General features: G+C 42.5%; 1 protein-coding gene across 4 annotated transcripts in view; it reads left to right on the plus strand.

The window, feature by feature from the left end:
* bbs9 (Bardet-Biedl syndrome 9) overlaps positions 1 to 19,808 on the plus strand; it is a 157,550-nt gene that overhangs the window by 69,360 nt on the left and 68,382 nt on the right. For all 4 annotated transcript variants that reach the window (XM_061776790.1, XM_061776791.1, XM_061776788.1 and 1 more), the window contains 2 exons: positions 8,543 to 8,725; positions 12,884 to 13,133. In XM_061776790.1, the coding sequence (XP_061632774.1) occupies positions 8,543 to 8,725; positions 12,884 to 13,133 (433 nt within the window). The remainder of the gene's footprint in view (positions 1 to 8,542; positions 8,726 to 12,883; positions 13,134 to 19,808) is intronic.

A 19,808-nucleotide genomic window follows, 5' to 3' on the forward strand; every position in this document is an offset into this window, starting at 1 on the left:
CCTCATCGCACTGTCTCCGCGTCTGACGCCTGTTTACATCTCAGTCTTCCACATTGTGTGTGTTTATGTCCGTGTGTGTGCGCCCACCTGTTTGCCGCTACACTCGCAGGCCACAAAATTAGGTACACCTGGCGGGGTTTTTCCTGGGTGAAATTGAGGCATAGGTGGTACAATTCTGATTCTATAGCGCATTGGCTCAAACAAAAACATTTCTGTGAAGTATGTATTTTATTGTTCTTTAAAATTGTATTGTTCTTAAATCATATATTACAGGATTCCACTGCAATATCACATTTTTAATACTTCAGACGTACTAACAACAAGCGCTAGGGAATACTTCAAAAAGTGTGTTTTAATCAGATGAACTGTTTTAATCAGTTTCAATGTGTTTTAAAGTATGTGGTAGGGGTAAACCCATCGGAAACAAAGTTGTGATTACTTAATGTTGTGGCCCACGAGTGACACCATAACACGGCATCCATGTTGTGTAGCTATTTTTATCCACCAAGTTAGTAGATGAGTTCAAGACCCCTCAGCAGATGTTTTTAATCATCTTCATTACTGAGGAAATGTCTTCTTCTGCTGTTAGTGACAGAAGATAATTGATCTTGTGTATGTGTGTATGTTCTTCAGTGTAAGGACTTGCTCAGTGTGTGTGTGTGTGTGTGTGTGTGTGTGTGTGTGTGTGTGTGTGTGTGTAATTCTATCTGCGGAAATGGCTTCTGCAAGCCCAGCCTTTGTTAAATGGAGATGCTAATTTGTACTTGAATTAAGAGGAAACCCTCTGTACACACACACACACACACACACACACACACACACACACACGTTCCACATGACATCAGCTTTGATTAAAACTTCTTTCTCGGACTGAAACAGTTGTCTCTAGCAGGCTTTTTAAGGAGATCACTTTCAACTTGTAGTCAATGATACATGATATATTTATGATAAAGGTACAAAATGTATCATTTATAAGTATAATTCACAAATCCACAAATGATAGCTAAAAGGGTAATCATTTTTGACTCCTCTTCATCTTTAACTAAAGCCTGATATACACAGACAGGAAAAATCCCTCTTAGCGCACAAGACACCAGAGCAGGTTCAAAATTGGTCTGATTATCGATCGCTGTGTGTATACCCCACTTTAACTGATAAATAGGGATGGGAATTGAAAACCAGCTCTTTTGGGAACCGGTTCCCAGTAATTCAATTCCTAGGAATCGTTTGTTTTCTTGCCTGACTATTCCACTTACCGATTCTTCTTATGGCGCAAATGAATGATGACATGACACATCTGAACTTTTCCATTGTGGCATCCAAGACAAAAGCGCGCAAAGGTTTTGGCTATGTTTCACGCGACCCTAGTGTTGATAAGCGGTACAGAAAATGGATGGATGGATGAATCAAATAAAATGAAAATAACTATTCAAAAAGTCAAATACTGAAAAATACAGCAAGATGTTCCAGGAGCTGATAGGCTATCTCCTCTAGTAGTGGCTTGGGTGAGGTACAGCTTTTATGTAACTGCAGCAATGGCAACATCATCACCGGCAAACACTCGTTTATATCAACATCATACTTTGTGATATGGTACACAACAACAGTGTATATAACTTGAAAACTGGTTGTACTAACAGCTAATTTGAATGAAATATTTCCATTGGATATTTGTATTTCTTTTCTCCATTTTATATTCTTAGGGATATTTGATATCAGTACGAGTATTCGCTCTTGAATACTCACCGATACAGAGTACCGATACCACTCGTACCACTTTTGATGCGTACAATTTCAGTTAACACAATGACAGATAATTGTGAACAATAAGCTGTATTTCTTTCTGATGCACATAATGATTCGCTGACGTGTCAAACTGCTGCATTCTGGCACCAACTACAGGGAAGGAGGACTGACGCAATGGCAGATTTATTTTTCTGCCTTATGTCAGTGGCTGGTATTGGCTGCCTTCCCGAGTACTTGATACCTTAAAATAAGGCTAGTGTTGGTCCAATACCGATACCTGGTAGCGGTAATCGCCCATCCCTAATCGTCTAGACATAAAATATGTTTTTCTAAATAAATGGAGAAAAGATCAAAGAAAATGGCAATTCATTTCATGTAATTTGAAGGAAAATACTATATTGGGATATATATCATTAAGGTGTAAAATTGTGTCCATATCACACAGCACTAGTTGTGCACCTGTTTAAAATCTTGTTGGAATTTAGATCATCTCACATATCTCTGACATCAGGAAGTCAACAACTCAACCACCCGAGGGTCACATGACCGCAAAGTGCTCGTTCTTCGTCTCGTTTCTCTGCTTTGGTTTCCATCCATGCGACATGTTTGCAACGCTGCGTGTCTTGCCTCAGAGCCTTTTTTTCTAAATGTCTATTGCTGCTCTAATTTGCCGAAGTTCTGTTTTCTTCCTTTTCCTGCCTCCCCGCCCTCTGATTGGCTGCCCCGTTGCCACCAAATTGACTACAATTACTCCGCTGCAACCACAGCTGTATAGTTTGTATATACAATGTGTGTGCGTTTTCGTGTGTGAGTGCGCGTGTGCACTCAGTGGTGCATACCCGCCTATAAGAGGCTTCAGCTTGGCTATAAACATTAGTGCACATATCATGTGTGTGTGAATATGCAAACACAATGCATGTTCATGTATGGTGTGTACTGGCACAAAATATATACTGTATGTTATTTGACTTTAAGGTGTACCCCTGCTGTGTGGCGGGTTCATGATTTTTGCCACCGCTATATTGTGCCTTTTTAAGCAATTTTGTTTTGTGGATTTTACAGTACGGAAACATGTCCAAATTTGCGTGCATTCACTGTGGTACCACGTTGTGCCTACAACATGCCATTTGAAGGTGTATAGTGGCGGTGACAACGATGTTAATTTCCGTTAGCCCGTCTATGGCATTTTGCATTATACAATAACACTAAGCTGGAGGACTTTTGTTAGATGAAACGATATGGTTTGCTTGAAAATTAGGGTGTTTGTGTGCACATACTACACGTTCCTACTCCGGAATCACTGGTTAGTGTGTTTGTGCGCGTGTGTGTGTCTAGGCTAAATGTGTCTTTGTGTCCGCTCAGCTGGCATCAATCAGTGTATGCATGGAAGCCGGTACCAACAATGGAGCCCTTCACTGGACCCTCAGCCTTTTATCAATACACACACACACACACTTCAGAGGGTCTCGGGGGAGGGTGGTCCGCTCGTGTGTGTGTGTGTGTGTGCTGGTTAGGTTGAATTTAACACACTCCGTACGGTCAGAACGGTACACGAGGATTGGAGGAATTCAGCATTGACCAGGTTGTGGCTTCTTTGACTTTGCTGACTTCAGCTTTTTGTTTTTTTTCTCAGGACCACTGACTTGAGTTTCACAAGTAGCGGGTGCATTTGGTACCTGGGCCTTCAGTGAGGACTCCACCCATCCGACTTATTCCACCTCTCAATGCCACCACTATCACATCATTACAAACCACAATCAACATTCATCTAATAACATGCACAAAACGTAAAAAATGCAAATACAATGTCTTACTTACCAGAGATGGCGATTATTAAATGTATTAATAATGTGTGCAGATTGCTACAGACGAATTTTGCTCGTTGAACAGTGTTGCTCGAACCAACCAATCAGAGGATGGAAAAGTGCTGATGTCATCGAGGGCCAGCGAGTTGGCCCTGTAAGGACCATTTTGAAAACTGATTGGTTAAAGAAACAGTCCCATTGCTAATACAGTTTAAATGACATCGGCCAACACTACCAATTCTCAAGCCCCTGGGCAGATTAGATTGACATGGCGACGCATGGAGACTAAAATCCGATTTGACAAAAAAAATCCAACATCCACATGACATGCAGTTATGTTCTGGAAGCAGTGTAGCCAAAATAAATGTTACAAAATGAAGAGAATAGACTGTTGGGAATAAATTGATACAATTTCATGCAACAAATAGGTTGTAAATGTATATCACTGCTTAGTGATAGTGTCTTACTATGAAGTAAAGTTTTTTTCCATGAATGCTTTCCACTACTGTATGACATTTCTGCATAGTAATAGGAAAAAATAATTTTACTAGGGAGTCACAACTACTCGTGGGCATTTTTCAAGGATCAAGGATATCATATGAATGCTCAGCTTTCCATAGGTCACATTGGGTAGTGACAGTTTTTTTCCTGTATTTGTGTCCAAGCACTTTAGTCCAAGTGTCCTGTTGCAGTGGTTGAGTTTCTTATGGTGTTTTCCAATATGGGTGTTCTTCACAGATCTCCTGAATCCATTTGTCAAGTCAATGTGGTCCATTAGTCCAGGATCTGCTTTCTCCCAGGCGTCGGGCCTGTCTTCACTTGTCATCCTTATCGCTCTGTCATTTCTCGTTCTCGATGTTCTGGACAGACCCTTGCTGAGGTTCAGAGTTCATGTCACTCGAAGTCTTAAGTTGCACCTTTTAAATATTGCTCTCAAAGCCGGCATTCGCTTTCTGTTTGCCGGTTTTCTAGGTCACTGCAAGGACGCACCACGGGGCCCGGCTCTTAAGTGCTTGTCGGTATGTTTAGCTGAACGCTATGCTAAGCACGCGCTCCTTTTTTCCTCTCCCAACCCAGCGCGGACATCAGATAAGCGTCTCTAATAAAGTCGGCTCTTGCTAAAACTTTGGGAATACTTCATGGGGAATTGGGAATATTTACCGCCGCACTAAAAATGTTGATAGATAGATATGGTAGATATGATTGATAGAGTCGACGGATACAGTACACGTGTACAGTGAGCGATAGATATCATTGGTAGATATATACAGTAGTTAAGTAGATACATTAGAAACAATGGCTAAATATGGTAACCACGGTAGATTAGATAGGTAGAGACAGTAGACAGACAGAAACAGTAGATGGAGGATGGAGGATGGATAGATGTTTTTAATTGTATATTATTGACAAGTGAGGACAGACCTTAAGCTGGATATCATTTATTTGATATCAAGGATATCAAATAAATGCTCAAACGGGTTTCCACAGGCGTTTGATGCTAAGACATCAGAGCTGCACTCACGAGGAACGATGAGAAACGTTTGCTCGTCCCGCTCTACTCATGGAAAGAAAAGATAGAAGACCTATTTGGAGATCCAGCCTGGTCATCCTACCGGCCTCCATGTTGGTGACTGGCCGGGCAGGAAGTGGCTGTACACAGTCTGGCTCACGTGTCAGTCTCTGACCGCCAGAGTCATCGGAAGAGGTGCGGGAGGGCTGTGTGCCATGGTGGCTGGGGGGTGTTTTCATGTTTATGTTTTGCTTTGAAAGGTTTCCATCCGAGCTGCTCACCTGGCACAGTTGGAGATGCGGCTTGGAGGAATGACTGGGAATGGGTGGAAAAATATATATACAACGTACCTTGCGGACAAAAGTAATAGGACATCAGAAGTGGAAATATTGGGTTATTATTGGGTAGTTTAGTATTGTTTAGGTCACAGGTGTCAAACTCAAGGCCCGGGTGCCAGAGCCAGCCAGTTATAGCATTTGTTCTAATGAATGAAAATGTCAGTAATACGTTCCAGCCCCAAAAAGACGACCAACAAAAACGTAACATGGTTTTTAATACAAAAGATACAGTACGCTCTACAGTACAGTGGTGCCTTGAGAACGTACCGGCTTACAATTTTTTGCTTTAACTTGCGAGCCAAAATTTGAGATACGAGTTGCTGTATAGTTGCCGTGAACTCAGCTCAACTCACTTCACAACAAGCAGCAGTTTGGCAGATTCACAATTCTTCAAAAAAGAGGCTTCGAGCTGTTTATTTCAACTCCCAGATGAAGTTTACTGTCAAACTAAGCATAAAATTAAGATAATTACATACAGTGGGTACGGAAAGTATTCAGACCTCCTTAAATTTTTCACTTTGTTATATTGCAGCCATTTGCTAAAATCATTTAAGTTTATTTTTTTTCCCCTCAATGTACACACAGCACCCCATATTGACAGAAAAAAACAGAATTGTTAAAATGTTTACAGATTTATTAAAAAAGTATTCAGACCCTTTACAGAGTGTTTAGTAGAATCACTCTTTTGAGCTAATACAGCCATGAGTCTTTTGGGGAATGAAGCAACAAGTTTTTCACACCTGGATTTGGGGATCCTCTGCCATTCCTCCTTGCAGATCCTCTCCATTTCTGTCAGGTTGGATGGTGAACGTTGGTGGACAGCCATTTTCAGGTCTCTTCAGAGATACTCAATTGAGTTTAAGTCAGGGCTCTGGCTGGGCCATTCAAGAACAGCCACGGAGTTGTTCTGAAGCCACTCCTTTGTTATTTTAGCTGTGTGCTTAGGGTCATTATCTTGTCGGAAGGTGGACCTTCGGCCCAGTCTGAGGTCTTGAGCACTCTGGAGAAGGTTTTCATCCAGGATATCCCTGTACTTGGCCGCATTCATCTTTCCTTCGATTGCAACCAGTTGCCCTGTCCCTGCTGCTGAAAAACACCCCCACAGCATGATGCTGCCACCACTATGCTTCACTGTTGGGACGCTATTGGACAGGTGATGAGCAGTGCCTGGTTTTCTCCACACATACTGCTTAGAATTAAGGCCAAAAAGTTCTATCTTGGTCTCATCAGACCATCCATCCATCCATCCATCCATTTTCTGAGCCGCTTCTCCTCACTAGGGTCGCGGGCGTGCTGGAGCTTATCCCAGCTGTCATCGGGCAGAGAATCTTATTTCTCACAATGTTGGAGTCCTTTGGGTGTTTTTTAGCAAACTCCATGCAGGCTTTCGTGTGTCTTGCGCTGAGGAAAGGCTTCCGTCGGCTCACTCTGCCATAAAGCCCCAACTGGTGGAGGTGATGGCTCACTCTAAAACTTTCTCCCATCTCCCGACTGAATCTCTGGAGCTCAGCCACAGTGATCTTTGGGTTCTTCTTTACCTCTCTCACCAATGCTCCTCTCCCCCGATTGTTCAGTTTGGCCGGACGGCCAGCTCTAGGAACGGTTCTGGTCATCCCAAAAGTCTTCCATTTAAAGATTATGGAGGCCACTGTGCTCTTAGGAACCTTAAGTGCAGCAGAATCTTTTTTGTAACCTTGGCCAGATCTGTGCTTTGCCACAATTCTGTCTCTGAGCTCTTCAGGCAGTTCCTTTGACCTCATGATTCTCATTTGCTCTCACATGCACTGTGAGCTGTAAGGTCTTCTATAGACAGGGGTGTGGCTTTCCTAATCAAGTCCAATCAGTATAACCAAACACAGCTGGACTCCAATGAAGGTGTAGAACCATTTTAAGGATGATCAGAAGAAATGGACAGCACCTGAGTTAAATATATGAGTGTCACAACAAAGGTTCTGAATACTTATGGCTGTGTGATATTTCAGTTTTTCTTTTTTTAATAAATATGCAAAAATTTCAGCAATTCCATTTTTTTCTGTCAATATGGCGTGCTGTGTGTACATTAATGAGGAAAAAAATGAACTTAAATGATTTTAGCAAATGGCTGCAATAAAACAAAGAGTGAAAAATTTAAGGGTGTCTGAATTCTTTCCATACCCACTGTATGTATTTAAAACAACCACATCACTTTGAGCATCTGACAGTTTAATGCTAACATGCAATGCAAAACGCTATAGACGGGCTAACGAATAGCATTGATATTCACAGTGTTATAACCCTTTTAAGGAACGGATATTTGAACTCAAGCGGTATGTAGACAGACCATATAACAATACTCACAGGCATACATTCTTTATCCTCCTTGACAAATGACTAATATTGCTGCAGCTTACCGCATCAATTGTCAAACTCTTCTTAGTGTGTGACTCTGTATTATACTGCACCCGGCTGTGGCCAAGGGTGTAATTTCCTTTGTTTTATATTAAGATTGAAACATCAACTGGGAGTGGCAATAAACATCTTGAATCCTCTTTTTTGAAAAAAATTGTTCACTATCTGCCAAACCACTGCCACTTTAAATTGTCTACTTCATGTTTCATCTGTTCCAGCTCCAGTTCGCCCACGACCCTAGAGAGGATAAGCGCTATGGAAAATTGATATTTTCCAAGACTTCAGATTTCAAATTCAATGTGTTGTAAACAATCAAATGCAGGGGCAATTGTCTCTATGTTATACTATGACGAGGTGATTTTCCATTTCTGTAATTTTCACATTGTCACGGAGGCAAACCATAACTATGACAATAATAATCACCTCATCATATTATTACATGTACACAATGAATTGATAGATAGCTAATTCTGAAAGAAGAAGGAAAGGGAAGGGAAAAAAAATATTTGTTGTTTAGGGAAGTTCCACCTGCTGAAGTGTTATATTGTATTTATGTGACAGAGAATAATCCATACATAGTGTGTAGGGAACGAGTGAATGATTCCGAATGCAGCGACTGCGTTCGGAATCATTCACTTGTTCCCTACTTCCTAATCACCACATGGGATTTTTTGTGAACTTTTTACCAGAGTATCTAGGTCCACAATATAAAAATCGCTATATAATGACTGTCGTTGCGGGTCGCGGTGGTCCAGGTGATGTCTCTGGCGGAGGCGGCAGAGGACAACGTTTGCCAGTTGGAGGAGGCCTTCGTGCGTCTGAGAAGCTCCACGCAGCTGCTGGTGCTGCTGCTGTCACTGTGGCAGGGCCTCACCCCCGAGCAGACCGACATCCTGGAGGCCACCATGGTGCCGATGCTGCAGGACACGCCGCAATTGGTATGTACGCGTGAATGCTCGCTCGCTCGCTCACTCACTCACTCACATTCTAATATGTTCTCACACACGCTCACATTCAGACACTGACACACGTACACTCACACGGTCGCTCACGTAATCACAGAACACACTAGCTTACTCATTCATTCATTCACTCACTCACACACACACACACACGCACACACACTATTACTCACTCACGCTCTCAGACACACACATCAGCTGTGCACTATAGTAAGTGTGTACCTGTTTATGATTGAAGCATTCAAGAGCAAATACATGCGCACACACAAAGTCAAGGTTACTGAGGGTGTGTGTGTGGGGGGGATGCCGTTGGTGGGTGTGTACGTGTCTTAGTGCATGTTTGTGTGTGGGGTGGGGAATGTGGGCTTGGGTAAGTGGGCGTTCGTGTAAGTGTGTGAGTGTATCTGTGTGTCTTAATTGTGTCATTTTTTTCCATTGCTCTGATCAATCTCTCATTTACACTTTGACTATTCTAAGCCTCCTACAACAATAGCACACGCTCTCGCTCACACACGCATGCATGCACACGCACGCACGCACGCACACACACACGCACTCATACACACACACAGCAGATATAGAGATTGAGCACACCCTATTTAAAATCCAACTTGCACTACAATAAATACATATTTTTTTTTAAAGTCATGAAAAATTCTAACCTTTTCAGTTCCAGTGAAAAAGAAACATATTTATTTGAGGAGGGTTCAATTGTACGTACATTTAACAAATATATTATTTTAGGTACATAAGAATACATTTTAAGCGATTATATCAAAATGACCAGAGATATTACGTCATCATCAGCATGGTTGCATTGAAATGAGCATTTTCTTACTATGAGACAAGCTAAAAAGTACATTTATGCTGTCGTCCTTAATTCCACTGCACAAATTCTGACAATCCGTACAATACCACGGTAACCTCGCAGGGACAACTCACGAACGCTCTATCGATTGTATTTCGTATTCTGATTTTCGAACCCTCTCCGTTCACAGAGAGAGCATTACGTTTCACATTGAAAAATGAGCTCTTCTAAGCAATCCAGTACAGTGAAGACGAAGACGAATGAACGGTAATCACGTCGCACTAAACACACTGGGCCAGAGTCAACAGTGCCACAAGTGGAGACGTCGTAAATGTGATCCAGCTGAGCTATAAAACATTCCAGAAATGTTTTTTAAAAAATGAACACAGCTGCAAGGAGCTTTTTCTTCTTCTCCCCCCATAAAGTTGATGGAGACCAGAAAAGGGCTGTACAGACGCAACACACACAATTATTTATATGTGCTTAAATAGAGACAAGTGTGTGAGGGGAGAAGATGAAATGATGTCAGGCTTGATGAAGAAGACAAAATGTCTCTTACTGAAGCTACCTGAATGTTCCTTCTTTTCCAACTTACTCCTTTCCAAACCAAGCTCCACTAATAGTCATTGTTCCTGTATAGCGGAGAGCTCTGCTTGTACGTGTTGCTGCTCCGTGTGTGTTAAAGTAGCAGTTTGAAGTTTTAGAATTACCTTAACGTCGATGCTAGTTTCCATGATCCCATCTTCACGTCATATTTTAGTATTAATTCTATTAGTATTATTGATTCTCTTTCTGTAGCTGTCGGGTAGAAACCACATATGCCCTCATGTGATCAGTTTAATACTTTTGTTTTTATAACCCGATACTATTGGTCTGTCCCCACGTTATCTGTTATTTTTAGCCATTATCAACCACATTAAAGTGTTGAAAATCGCTTGAGAACTGACCTGTCTGAGAAGTGTCGTAAAACTCAGCCTGCGGGAGCTGTGTGGAATTATGTCGCCTCAAGATTGAACGTCTGGATGTTATATCGTCACTCACGTCTCAGGCTACGTTCACAGACGTTCACCGAATACAGATTCTTTGTTAAATATGACCTTTTGTATTCAATCGCTTTGTAAAAAGAAATGCGACCTCTACTATGAACGGAATGTGTCTGTGAAGTGACATGCATGCACTCAAAACGACGTGTTTTGTTGATGTTGGTACGCAACAATATCTGATAGGAATATAAGTTAGCAACTTGGACAATGCGGTGTTGGGAACTCAAGCAAGATGGCGTTTTTTGGATTATATAGTATATTATAGTACTAACCAAAATATGAATTGTAATAATAGAAACGCCTAATGCTCTGTAATGAAACAAGTGAGAGAGATATTTTTCCAGATAATTCTGTGATGTGAGGAAGTGATTGTGATCCTGATGGATCCTCAGGAGATGGTGAGGAGAGTCAGTGTAGCGCAGCTTATTCTCACACGGCCGTGACTCCTCTTCAGCTCCTCCGATGACTTTCCCAGGGCCAGACGGCTCAGGATGTCATGCCGTCCGTCTGGAGCGTTCTCCTCCTCGTTGGGATCGCTCCAAGGTGCAAAGCTAGTCCGGGGTTAAGCATTTCTTAGCAGCCAGCCAGGATTCTGTCAATCGTACATGAGATTCTTGTCTCACTTGTTCAATTATTCAAGTGAATGAATTCTGTATATCTTTCCATAAATGAATCTTTAGGACAACGAGAAGCTTTTGGAACAACACTGAAGGCTGTAAGGCATCGGTGTCAAACTTATTTTTGATGGAAGTCTAAAGAAAGTCTTCACTCTGCTCTGTGGGAGATATTACTGTTGGGGACCTTCTCTGCCTCATCTTCTTGCTGTTACGCTGCATCTCTTCCAGTAGACCTCTGTGTTGCCTGGCAGCTTGTGGAACAACGTGGTACAACACTGAAGACGTACAACTCTACATTCGGGAGCATTAACAATGCTTCACTTTTTTGCTTTTCTACTTCTACATGTCAGAGTCCGCACTGTTTAGCCTTTTGACCTTTCTTAAATAAGGCCATGGATGGGGAATATCTTGCTTATCTGCAGTTCACTTTACCTCTTCCTATTTAGAGTGCTGTGAAAAAGTCTTTGTCCCTTTCTCAAATTCAACATGAGTCAACATAAAATACAGTTTTTAAATGATGATTTTATTCAACGACATTTTACATTTACTTGGCTTATCTTTGTCTGATGTTTACATTTGTTTGCTGTTTTTCAACATTAAAGTGGGGAAACCATGCAAATAAAAGGGATTTTTAGAAGGGGTGAATACTTTTTCACTGCACTGTACGTCATTTTTACGTTATGTCGTGATCTGCAAAAAGTTGAAAAAAGTAACTACAGTACTTCCCCCTCCATTGCGGGGTTATGCTCCAGACCACCCTCACAATAATTCCAATCTGCGATACAGAGAAACCCTACTTAAATACATCCTTGGCATTTTGTCATCACATTTATGGCGCTTACATTTCTTTAAGGTCTTTAAGCACGTTTCAAACAACACAAACGCATACAGTATCACATCTCGATAGAGAGCAAGAGCAATGGATAACACAAAGGTGTTGTACAGCAATTTTTAATAACACTTATAAAAAGAATCCGCAATTTAGGACGGAGTAGAAAGTATGGATAAATGTTTTCAAATGCACAGGTTAGAAGTAAAAAATAAATACCTGACGAATCTACTTCAGTACAGTAACAAACTATTTGTACTAAGTACTTAGTTTGCACTTGTACTTGTACCCAGCATTGGGAACATCTACATCTGCCTTCATTTGAGTATGTAACATCACCTTCTCATCTGTCATCATGTGGTCTTCTTGACCCTGCTCGCAAGTCTCTCTCTTTTCTTCTTCTCTTCTTCTTGTTCTGTCAACTCGTTCTTTTCTCCCTGTCAGTGTGTGTGTGTGTGTGTGTGGTTGGTCATTAGAGGCTTGATGACCTGTCATTAGGACTCATTAGGGGCCTATCAACATGGCGGCAGGCAGGGAGGAGGAGACGGGGGGGGGCGCTCTAGAGGGGAGAGAGACGAGCTGGCAACAGACAAGTGTGTGTGTTTTGTGTGTGTGTGTGTGTGTGTGTGGGCAGGTGGATTGTAGGTAGGCTTTTTTTTTATGTGTATCATAGTGTGTGACTACGTGTGTTTGTGTACAATATGTTGGGGTCGGTAGATTGGTAAGGTGTGTGTGGGTGCATATGAGTGTGAGTGCGCACGTGTGTGGGAAGATCGGTGGATTAGTGTGTGTGTGTGTGTTAAGGTTGCATCAAAGTGACCTTTGTCTCCCCCCAAGGGCTGGGAGGAGAGCTGCGACGCGGCCGTGTCGCACCTCCTGAGGACGTGTCTGTCCCGCAGCCCCAAGGACCAGGCCACCACGCTGGCCCAGGCCGGGGGGCCCATGCTGGGTCTGCCCCGGGACACGGCCCGCCTCAAGAAGCACATCACGCTGTTGTGCGAGCGCCTCGCCAAAGGAGGGCGCCTCACGCTGGCCTCCGAGGCCAACGTCCAGGTCCCCGCGCGGGTCCAGAACTTGGCCGCCCCCGGTGAGTCCCACACCGGGTCCAATTTTGTTTTTGAAATTACCCAACAGCCATGTTAAAAGTCAATTTAATAATGACGCATTTCAACACATTTCTCCTTTCTCCACATTTCCTACACTCGCTGCCTCCTCCTTCCTTTCTTTCCTTCACATTCACCCTTATTCCCATTGTCCTTGACTCCTTCCTTGGGTCCCCCTTCCTCCTTCTTTCAGTCTCTCTATCCTTCACTTCTGCTTTCTCCAAGCTCCTCCTTTCTTTAATTTTTCCTTTCCCTTATCAAATCCTTGTTCCCTTTCCCTTTCCTTAATTCTTTGTGTGCATGCCCTCCAGCCTTCCCTTCCTCCCTTTACCTCCTATGCATCCTCCTTTCTTGTCCCTCTTTTCCCACACTCCCAACCTCATGCTTTTCTGCCTTCACACCGTCTTTCCCTTATTGCGTCCTTCCCTAGCTTCCTTGGTCCCTATTCTCTTCCCTCCTTCTCCTCGAGCACCTTCTTTCCTTCTCTCTCTCTCTCTCTCTCTCACACACACACACACACCAAACAGGCTCTGTAAACAGTGATTTATTTGCCGTCTGAGATGTTGCTTTTTCACTCAGCCGTAAAGGTACACACTTGTTTATTTTCCCAACAACACTAACGGCAAATGTTTCCCCCTACACACACACACACACACACACACATACATATGATGGGATGGTGCACAAAAAGCCCCACTTGGTGTGGGTTTTTCTCTGTGTAATTGAGTGTAAATAATAGCTTTTGGGTGGTATAACATTGCAGCACTTCAACACAGGCTGAGATGGACACACACAAACACACACACACAGCATTAAAATGGACTTAAAAGCAACAATCTCATTATTTGGAGCATGAAAGATCCGATGGGTTTTTCGATAGTAGCTGTTCACAGTGAACCCCGCAATAGTTGAAATTCAGCGATAAACATTTGATCTGCTGTATTTTTCATGTAGTTCTATAGTAGGAAATGAGCATCGATGTTTCAAACAACTGCTACTTTAACAGACGCAGAACAGCAACACATACGAACAACACATCCTCTCTGCTTTGTGGGGAAAATGACTCATTCTGGGATCTTTTCTCCCCACATTTATTGGACAATGAAAAGACAAAAAGAGATGCAAGCATGTTGGGGTTCTTTCAAGAAAAATGTACAATTTGGTATTTGCTTTCTATTTGCTGTTTCAGTCTCATTTTCCTTTTTTTGGTTATTGATCCAATCGAAGTTCAAAGTTACACACGTGCACGGCTTGCACAGTGTGTGTGTGCGCGCGTGTGCGCGCGCTGCAGTTATTTTCACAGTGCAGCGCTGGTCGCTGTGGTTTAAGGCCTGCGTCTATTTTAGACTTAAAGAGAGGGGAGAGGATGGGCTTGCCGCGTGTGTGCGTGCAGATAGTGTATTGTAGGTTTGTGTGTACATGCATGTTTTTGTGTGTGTGTGCGTGCATGCGCGTATGGATAAAGTATGTAATGTGTATGTACATGCGCACATATGGGCTCTATATTTGTGTGTGTGTGTCAGGTCTTGATGCAGCTGTCTTTGTTGTGTTGCTGCAGCGTTTTTCAAATTGAAGAGTGGAGCTCCCCGCAGTTCTAAAAATAAATGTCGGACGATCAATGATTAACACAAGCCTCCGCCTCCTCCAGGAAATATTGTTGATGTCACACACACACACACACACACATACAATCATGTACACACACAAACACATACAGTGGAGTGCAGTTTGGAATGAACACATTGTGTTGCGAGGCAGTTTTTCAGGTCCCACTGAAGACACTGCTAAAAGGGGGCGGTAGTACTTTTGAGAGGTCCAGGAACTTCACAGGGAGGTGCGTTTCAAACCCAGGAACTTTTGGAGAACCATTCTGTGTTTGGACCAAAGTCACTGCAGTGAAAGCTCTCTATATCACAGTGCTTCATTCATGCATCCCCCAAAATATTGCAGATTTTTGCGTGATTGATTGTTGCTTGAAAAAGTGAGGCATGGAGAGTCTCTGTCACTGAAATGCACGAGTGCAGTCAATGAATGGGCCGATCGTTGCCAACAGCCTCTGAAATATCCAGTCTCTCCTTTATTTCTTGCCCGTTTCTTCTCTTTGTATTATTATAATGTAGCGACGTTGGCCAGGCCAATGCGTTGTTCTTTGACAAATGGCACAATGTTGTTTGTGGTTCAATAAGAAAATAAGCGCAAAACGATCAGCTCACCAGGGATCGCAGTTTCTCGGTTTCAGTGAGTTGTTCTGAATATGTGAGGGTCAACGGCCGACAATTGTTCAGTTCAGTCACGTTTGCTCAGTGTGCCTGGCAGGCTTTAAAGTAGCAGTTATTTGAAGGGTTAATATTACAATAACATATCAACTAATTTCTCTCAGCTGACTCCTTAGGTGAAATCAAATGGTTTGTTTGAGCATTTTGGTGTTTGAATATGCAATGTTGAATTGTCTTTTGTCGAAATGTGTTAGTTTTCCGGCAAAGTTCAACTGGGAGTGATAAATAAACAGCTTGAATAAACATGCTGAGCCTCTTATTAGCAGAACTATGTGAGCAAAAGTGTTCTTTTGGTTTCCTCAAATTGATGTTATACGATAGTCTCCCATTTCTTGACAGCATTAGAGTGTGAACATACGCTAAAGAATACAACATTTTCATGTGTTTCAAGCTTATGGGAGAGGTAACTATATATATATATATATATATATAAATCCGCAATACAGAGAGTCCATATAATTTTATGTACGTGGGTGTGGGTATGGAAAGTATTCAGACCCTCTTTTTTTATCTTGCAGCCATTTGCTAAAATCATTTAAGTTCATTTTTCCCACATGAATGTACACACAGCACTCCATAGTGACAGAAAAAAAACGGAATTGTTGAAATATTTGCAGATTTATTCAAAATGAAAAACTGAAATATCACAAAGCCCTAAGTATTCAGACCCTTTGCTCAGTATTCAGTAGAAGCACCCTTTTGAGCGAATACAGCCATGAGTCTTTTTATATGGACGGGTCTTGGACTGCATCACTCTACGAAACAGGGTTTCAATGTATTGTATACAATTCAAACAATAAAACAAAAGCAACTTTTGTGTTTAAGTACATTTCAGTCTGTGCTTTTACCCAAGTAAAAGAGTTGAATCAGTAGTTCTACTTTCACCGCTTTTTCTTTCTTTCTATCTTTACTTCTACTGCAGAGACTACAGACTGCAGACTTTTGCCAGTTCTGCCTGCAATGTACTAAGAACCACAAGTTCTTGGTGGATTCGGTACAAAAACGTTTGAGTGTTTCTTCCTCCCGTGTATGTGTTTGTTGGATATACAGTGTGTGTGCGTTTGTTTGTGTGTCTTATGTACATGCGTTGAGGCTGTAAATAGCGTGAAGGCCGCAGGCAAATTGGCGCTGTCGGCACTGCCGTGTCACCCTCACGTTGAGGCCGCAGCCTCCCGGAATAAAGCAGGAATGTGCTGATGAGAAGCAAAACACACGCTGGAAGTATTCTGGGATGCAGCCGACGCGCTAGCTCCACAAAAGTGTCGCCCGGACGACAAACCCAAACCGTCAAACCCAAGTGTTCTTCCAGCTGTTGTTGACGCACCCAAACTCTACTTTTATTTTTATTTTTCACATTTTTGAAGCGCAATCGAGCAGAACCCGCATTGTCTGTCTTTTTGCACAGCGGAAATGCAAAAATCTCCCGACCCAAACATTCTGTGAATGATGTTCTTCATTTTTAGCATCCGCCAGGGAAAAGAAATCCACTTCTACAGCACTCTGTCCCAATAAGAACAGTATTGATTTTCAAGATATAATGGTAACATGGAACTTTTATTTCAAGTCTGAGTAAAAGAGCTACATTTACCTTGAAGGAGAAGTTTATTTTTTATACACAAACATGAGTAAAGTGTCTGTCTGTCTGTCTGTCTGTCTGTCTGTCTGTCTATCCACCCATCCATCCATATTTAAACTTTAGAATAGGTTAACTCGACCCATGTAAGAAGGGTCTAAGTTTGAGTAGAAAATGAAAAGTATATTTAAAAATAAGTTTCAATGTTACAGTTTAAAAGTACATTTGAAAAAATAGGCCTACTTTAAATGTACGATTAGAAGATAATGTTAAAGCACAAATAAAATGTCAAACTTATGGTTTATGACAAAAATAGAAGCTTTAACTTAACATTTTAAAGGAGAATTTAATTCTTGGAATTTATGATCAGTTTTATGAACTTTTCATGATTACTAATCGAAGCGTTTATAACATAATTAAAAGGTAAGGTAAAAGTCAGTTATATTATTTGTAGAATGTATTATATATACTGTCATATTTATTTATATTTGATGATATTATTTGATGATTTATTCCTAACGGTTTTATTTATCAACCAGTTCAGGGTGTACCCCGCCTCGTGGCCGAAGATAGCTGGGATGGGCGCCAGCACTCCCGCGACCCTTGTGAGGAGAAGTGGCTCAGAAAATGGATGGATGGATAGATGTTTTATTTATTTGTAAATGCTATTCAATTCTTTTTTTGATATTTTTTTTTATGTTATCATGTATCGCTTTGCCAACTTCCATTCTGCTTTCACTTTTCATACTGAGCAGCAGCTCCGAAACGCAGCGCCCGTTTCTTACCTGATGTTGATGTAAGACTGAGGTTCACACGCGCACACACACACACGAAATTACTAGACAGCGTTGAAGAGGGGAAAAATGCCCAAAAGTCTCTGGCCTTAGAAAAACACCTGCCCAATTAAGAGCAAGGCATATCCAATTTCAAACAACTGTGTGTGTGTGTGTGTGTACGTGCGTGTTTGTCTGCATGTGAGAGAGAAGCCACATGCTGTGCTCTCACCAAGCTGAACAAGAGTGGCTTTAGAAAGGCCAGGATAAATATTAGAGAGGGTTTAAGCTAATCTTCACACACACACACGGTGGGGGGAGGTGGAGACACACACACATTCTCAGACAACTTAAGGTCGAGATGATAGCAGACGCGCATGCAGTCAGCAGTCTCCTAAACGCGCATCCACACACACACTTACACACACATAGAGAGGGGACACAAAGGCAACATGTGTGCAGTGGATGTTAAAGGAAAGCCGCGTGAAACTGGGAATGATCCTCAGGGACGAGAGGAAATGAAGAGTGAGCCAAGAGCCATGAGGGTAGGGGGAGGAGGGTTGGAAGGAGGAAAAGAGGATGAGGGAGGAGGAAGAGAAGGAAAGGGGAAGATGAGAAGGAGAAGGGAGCGAAAGCAGGGATCGAATGATGAAGATGAGGCACGGGAAAAGGAGCAGAGGGTGGACACTGCAGGAAGGAGGGAGGATGATGAGAAGAAGAGAAGGGAGGAAAAGAGGAGGAAGGAGAAAAAGAGAAGCAAATGGGGAGTAAGACGGAGGGATAAGACGAGTCAGAGGAAGGAGAAGGAGAGAAAACTGAGATGGGAGAAAGCAGGGAGGAAGGAGAAGAGGAGCAGAGGGTGAAAAAAAGCCACGTGGACTGATGAGGAGGATGAGAAGAGGATGAGGAAGGGGTGATGAGGAAATGGGTTGAAAGAAAGCGGAGAGGAATGAGGAACAGATAGACAAGGAAGTTGAAGTAAATAAGGAAGAGGAGGAAGAGATAAGGAAGGTAGACAAGCAGGGATGATTGAAAAAGTGGAATGGGTAGGAAGAGAAGGAATCGGAGAAAGAAGGGAGGAATGAAGAAGGGATAAGCAGAAGGAGGGATGTGAAGAGGAGTAGCAGATGGAAAGTAAAAGGAGGATTGGAGGATGACAAAAGCAGGAAGGAATGAAGATGACAAAACGCAGAGACAGGACAAAGAAGGGAGGGATAAGAGGGAGCGAAAGGAAGAGCAGATGGGTCGAAAGCAAGAAAGATGAGGAGAAAGCCTGGATGGAAGGATGGGAGGAAGAGGGAAAGCTGGATGGATGGATGAGAAAAAACTATGAGGAGCAGCAATGAGGAAGGGGGGATGAGAAGATGTGAGGGAAGAGGAGGCTTGAGATGATCAAAGTGAGGCAAAGGGCTTGAAGAAAAGTACAGGGAGGAATGAAAAAGAGGTCAAAGGGCAGGGAAGTCGTTGGAAATGAGGAAGAGGAGGACGTGGGAGAGGAAGCAGGTAATAATGAGGAGGAGAAGAAAAGGATGAGATGGAAGAAATGAGGAGGAGAAGAAAAGGATGAGATGGAAGAAATGAGGAGGAGATTGGGGGGGGGGGGGAACGAGAGGATTGAGGAGGAGGAGGAGGAGGATGAAGAGAAGGAGGCGGGGAGGAGGGACGGACGGCAGACAAGGCGTCCAATTCATCCACCTCAGGAGCTCCTTAAATCCCTCAATGATCGCTGGACTCTAGCGGGGATTTGCTCATACGCACACACGCACACACACACGCACACATACCCATATACTCATGTTATTCGATGCTTCTTCGTCTGTGATCAATCATCTGACATCATAATGACGCTCCTGCTTCATTCCTGTGCTTTAGTTAGAGTTAGATTTTGTTTTCTACACACTTTATTGTCATTGTTCGCAAAGACAACTCTTGGCTGTTTTTGATCTTTTCAGAATTTTACAACAGTGAGTTCCACCCAATGAATTGGATTGGTCGAGAGTCATTCCATGGGTGTCGTCAAGACTTAACTTTACATAT

Source organism: Phyllopteryx taeniolatus, chromosome 6, assembly GCF_024500385.1.
Source record: "Phyllopteryx taeniolatus isolate TA_2022b chromosome 6, UOR_Ptae_1.2, whole genome shotgun sequence".
Lineage (NCBI taxonomy): Eukaryota > Metazoa > Chordata > Actinopteri > Syngnathiformes > Syngnathidae > Phyllopteryx > Phyllopteryx taeniolatus.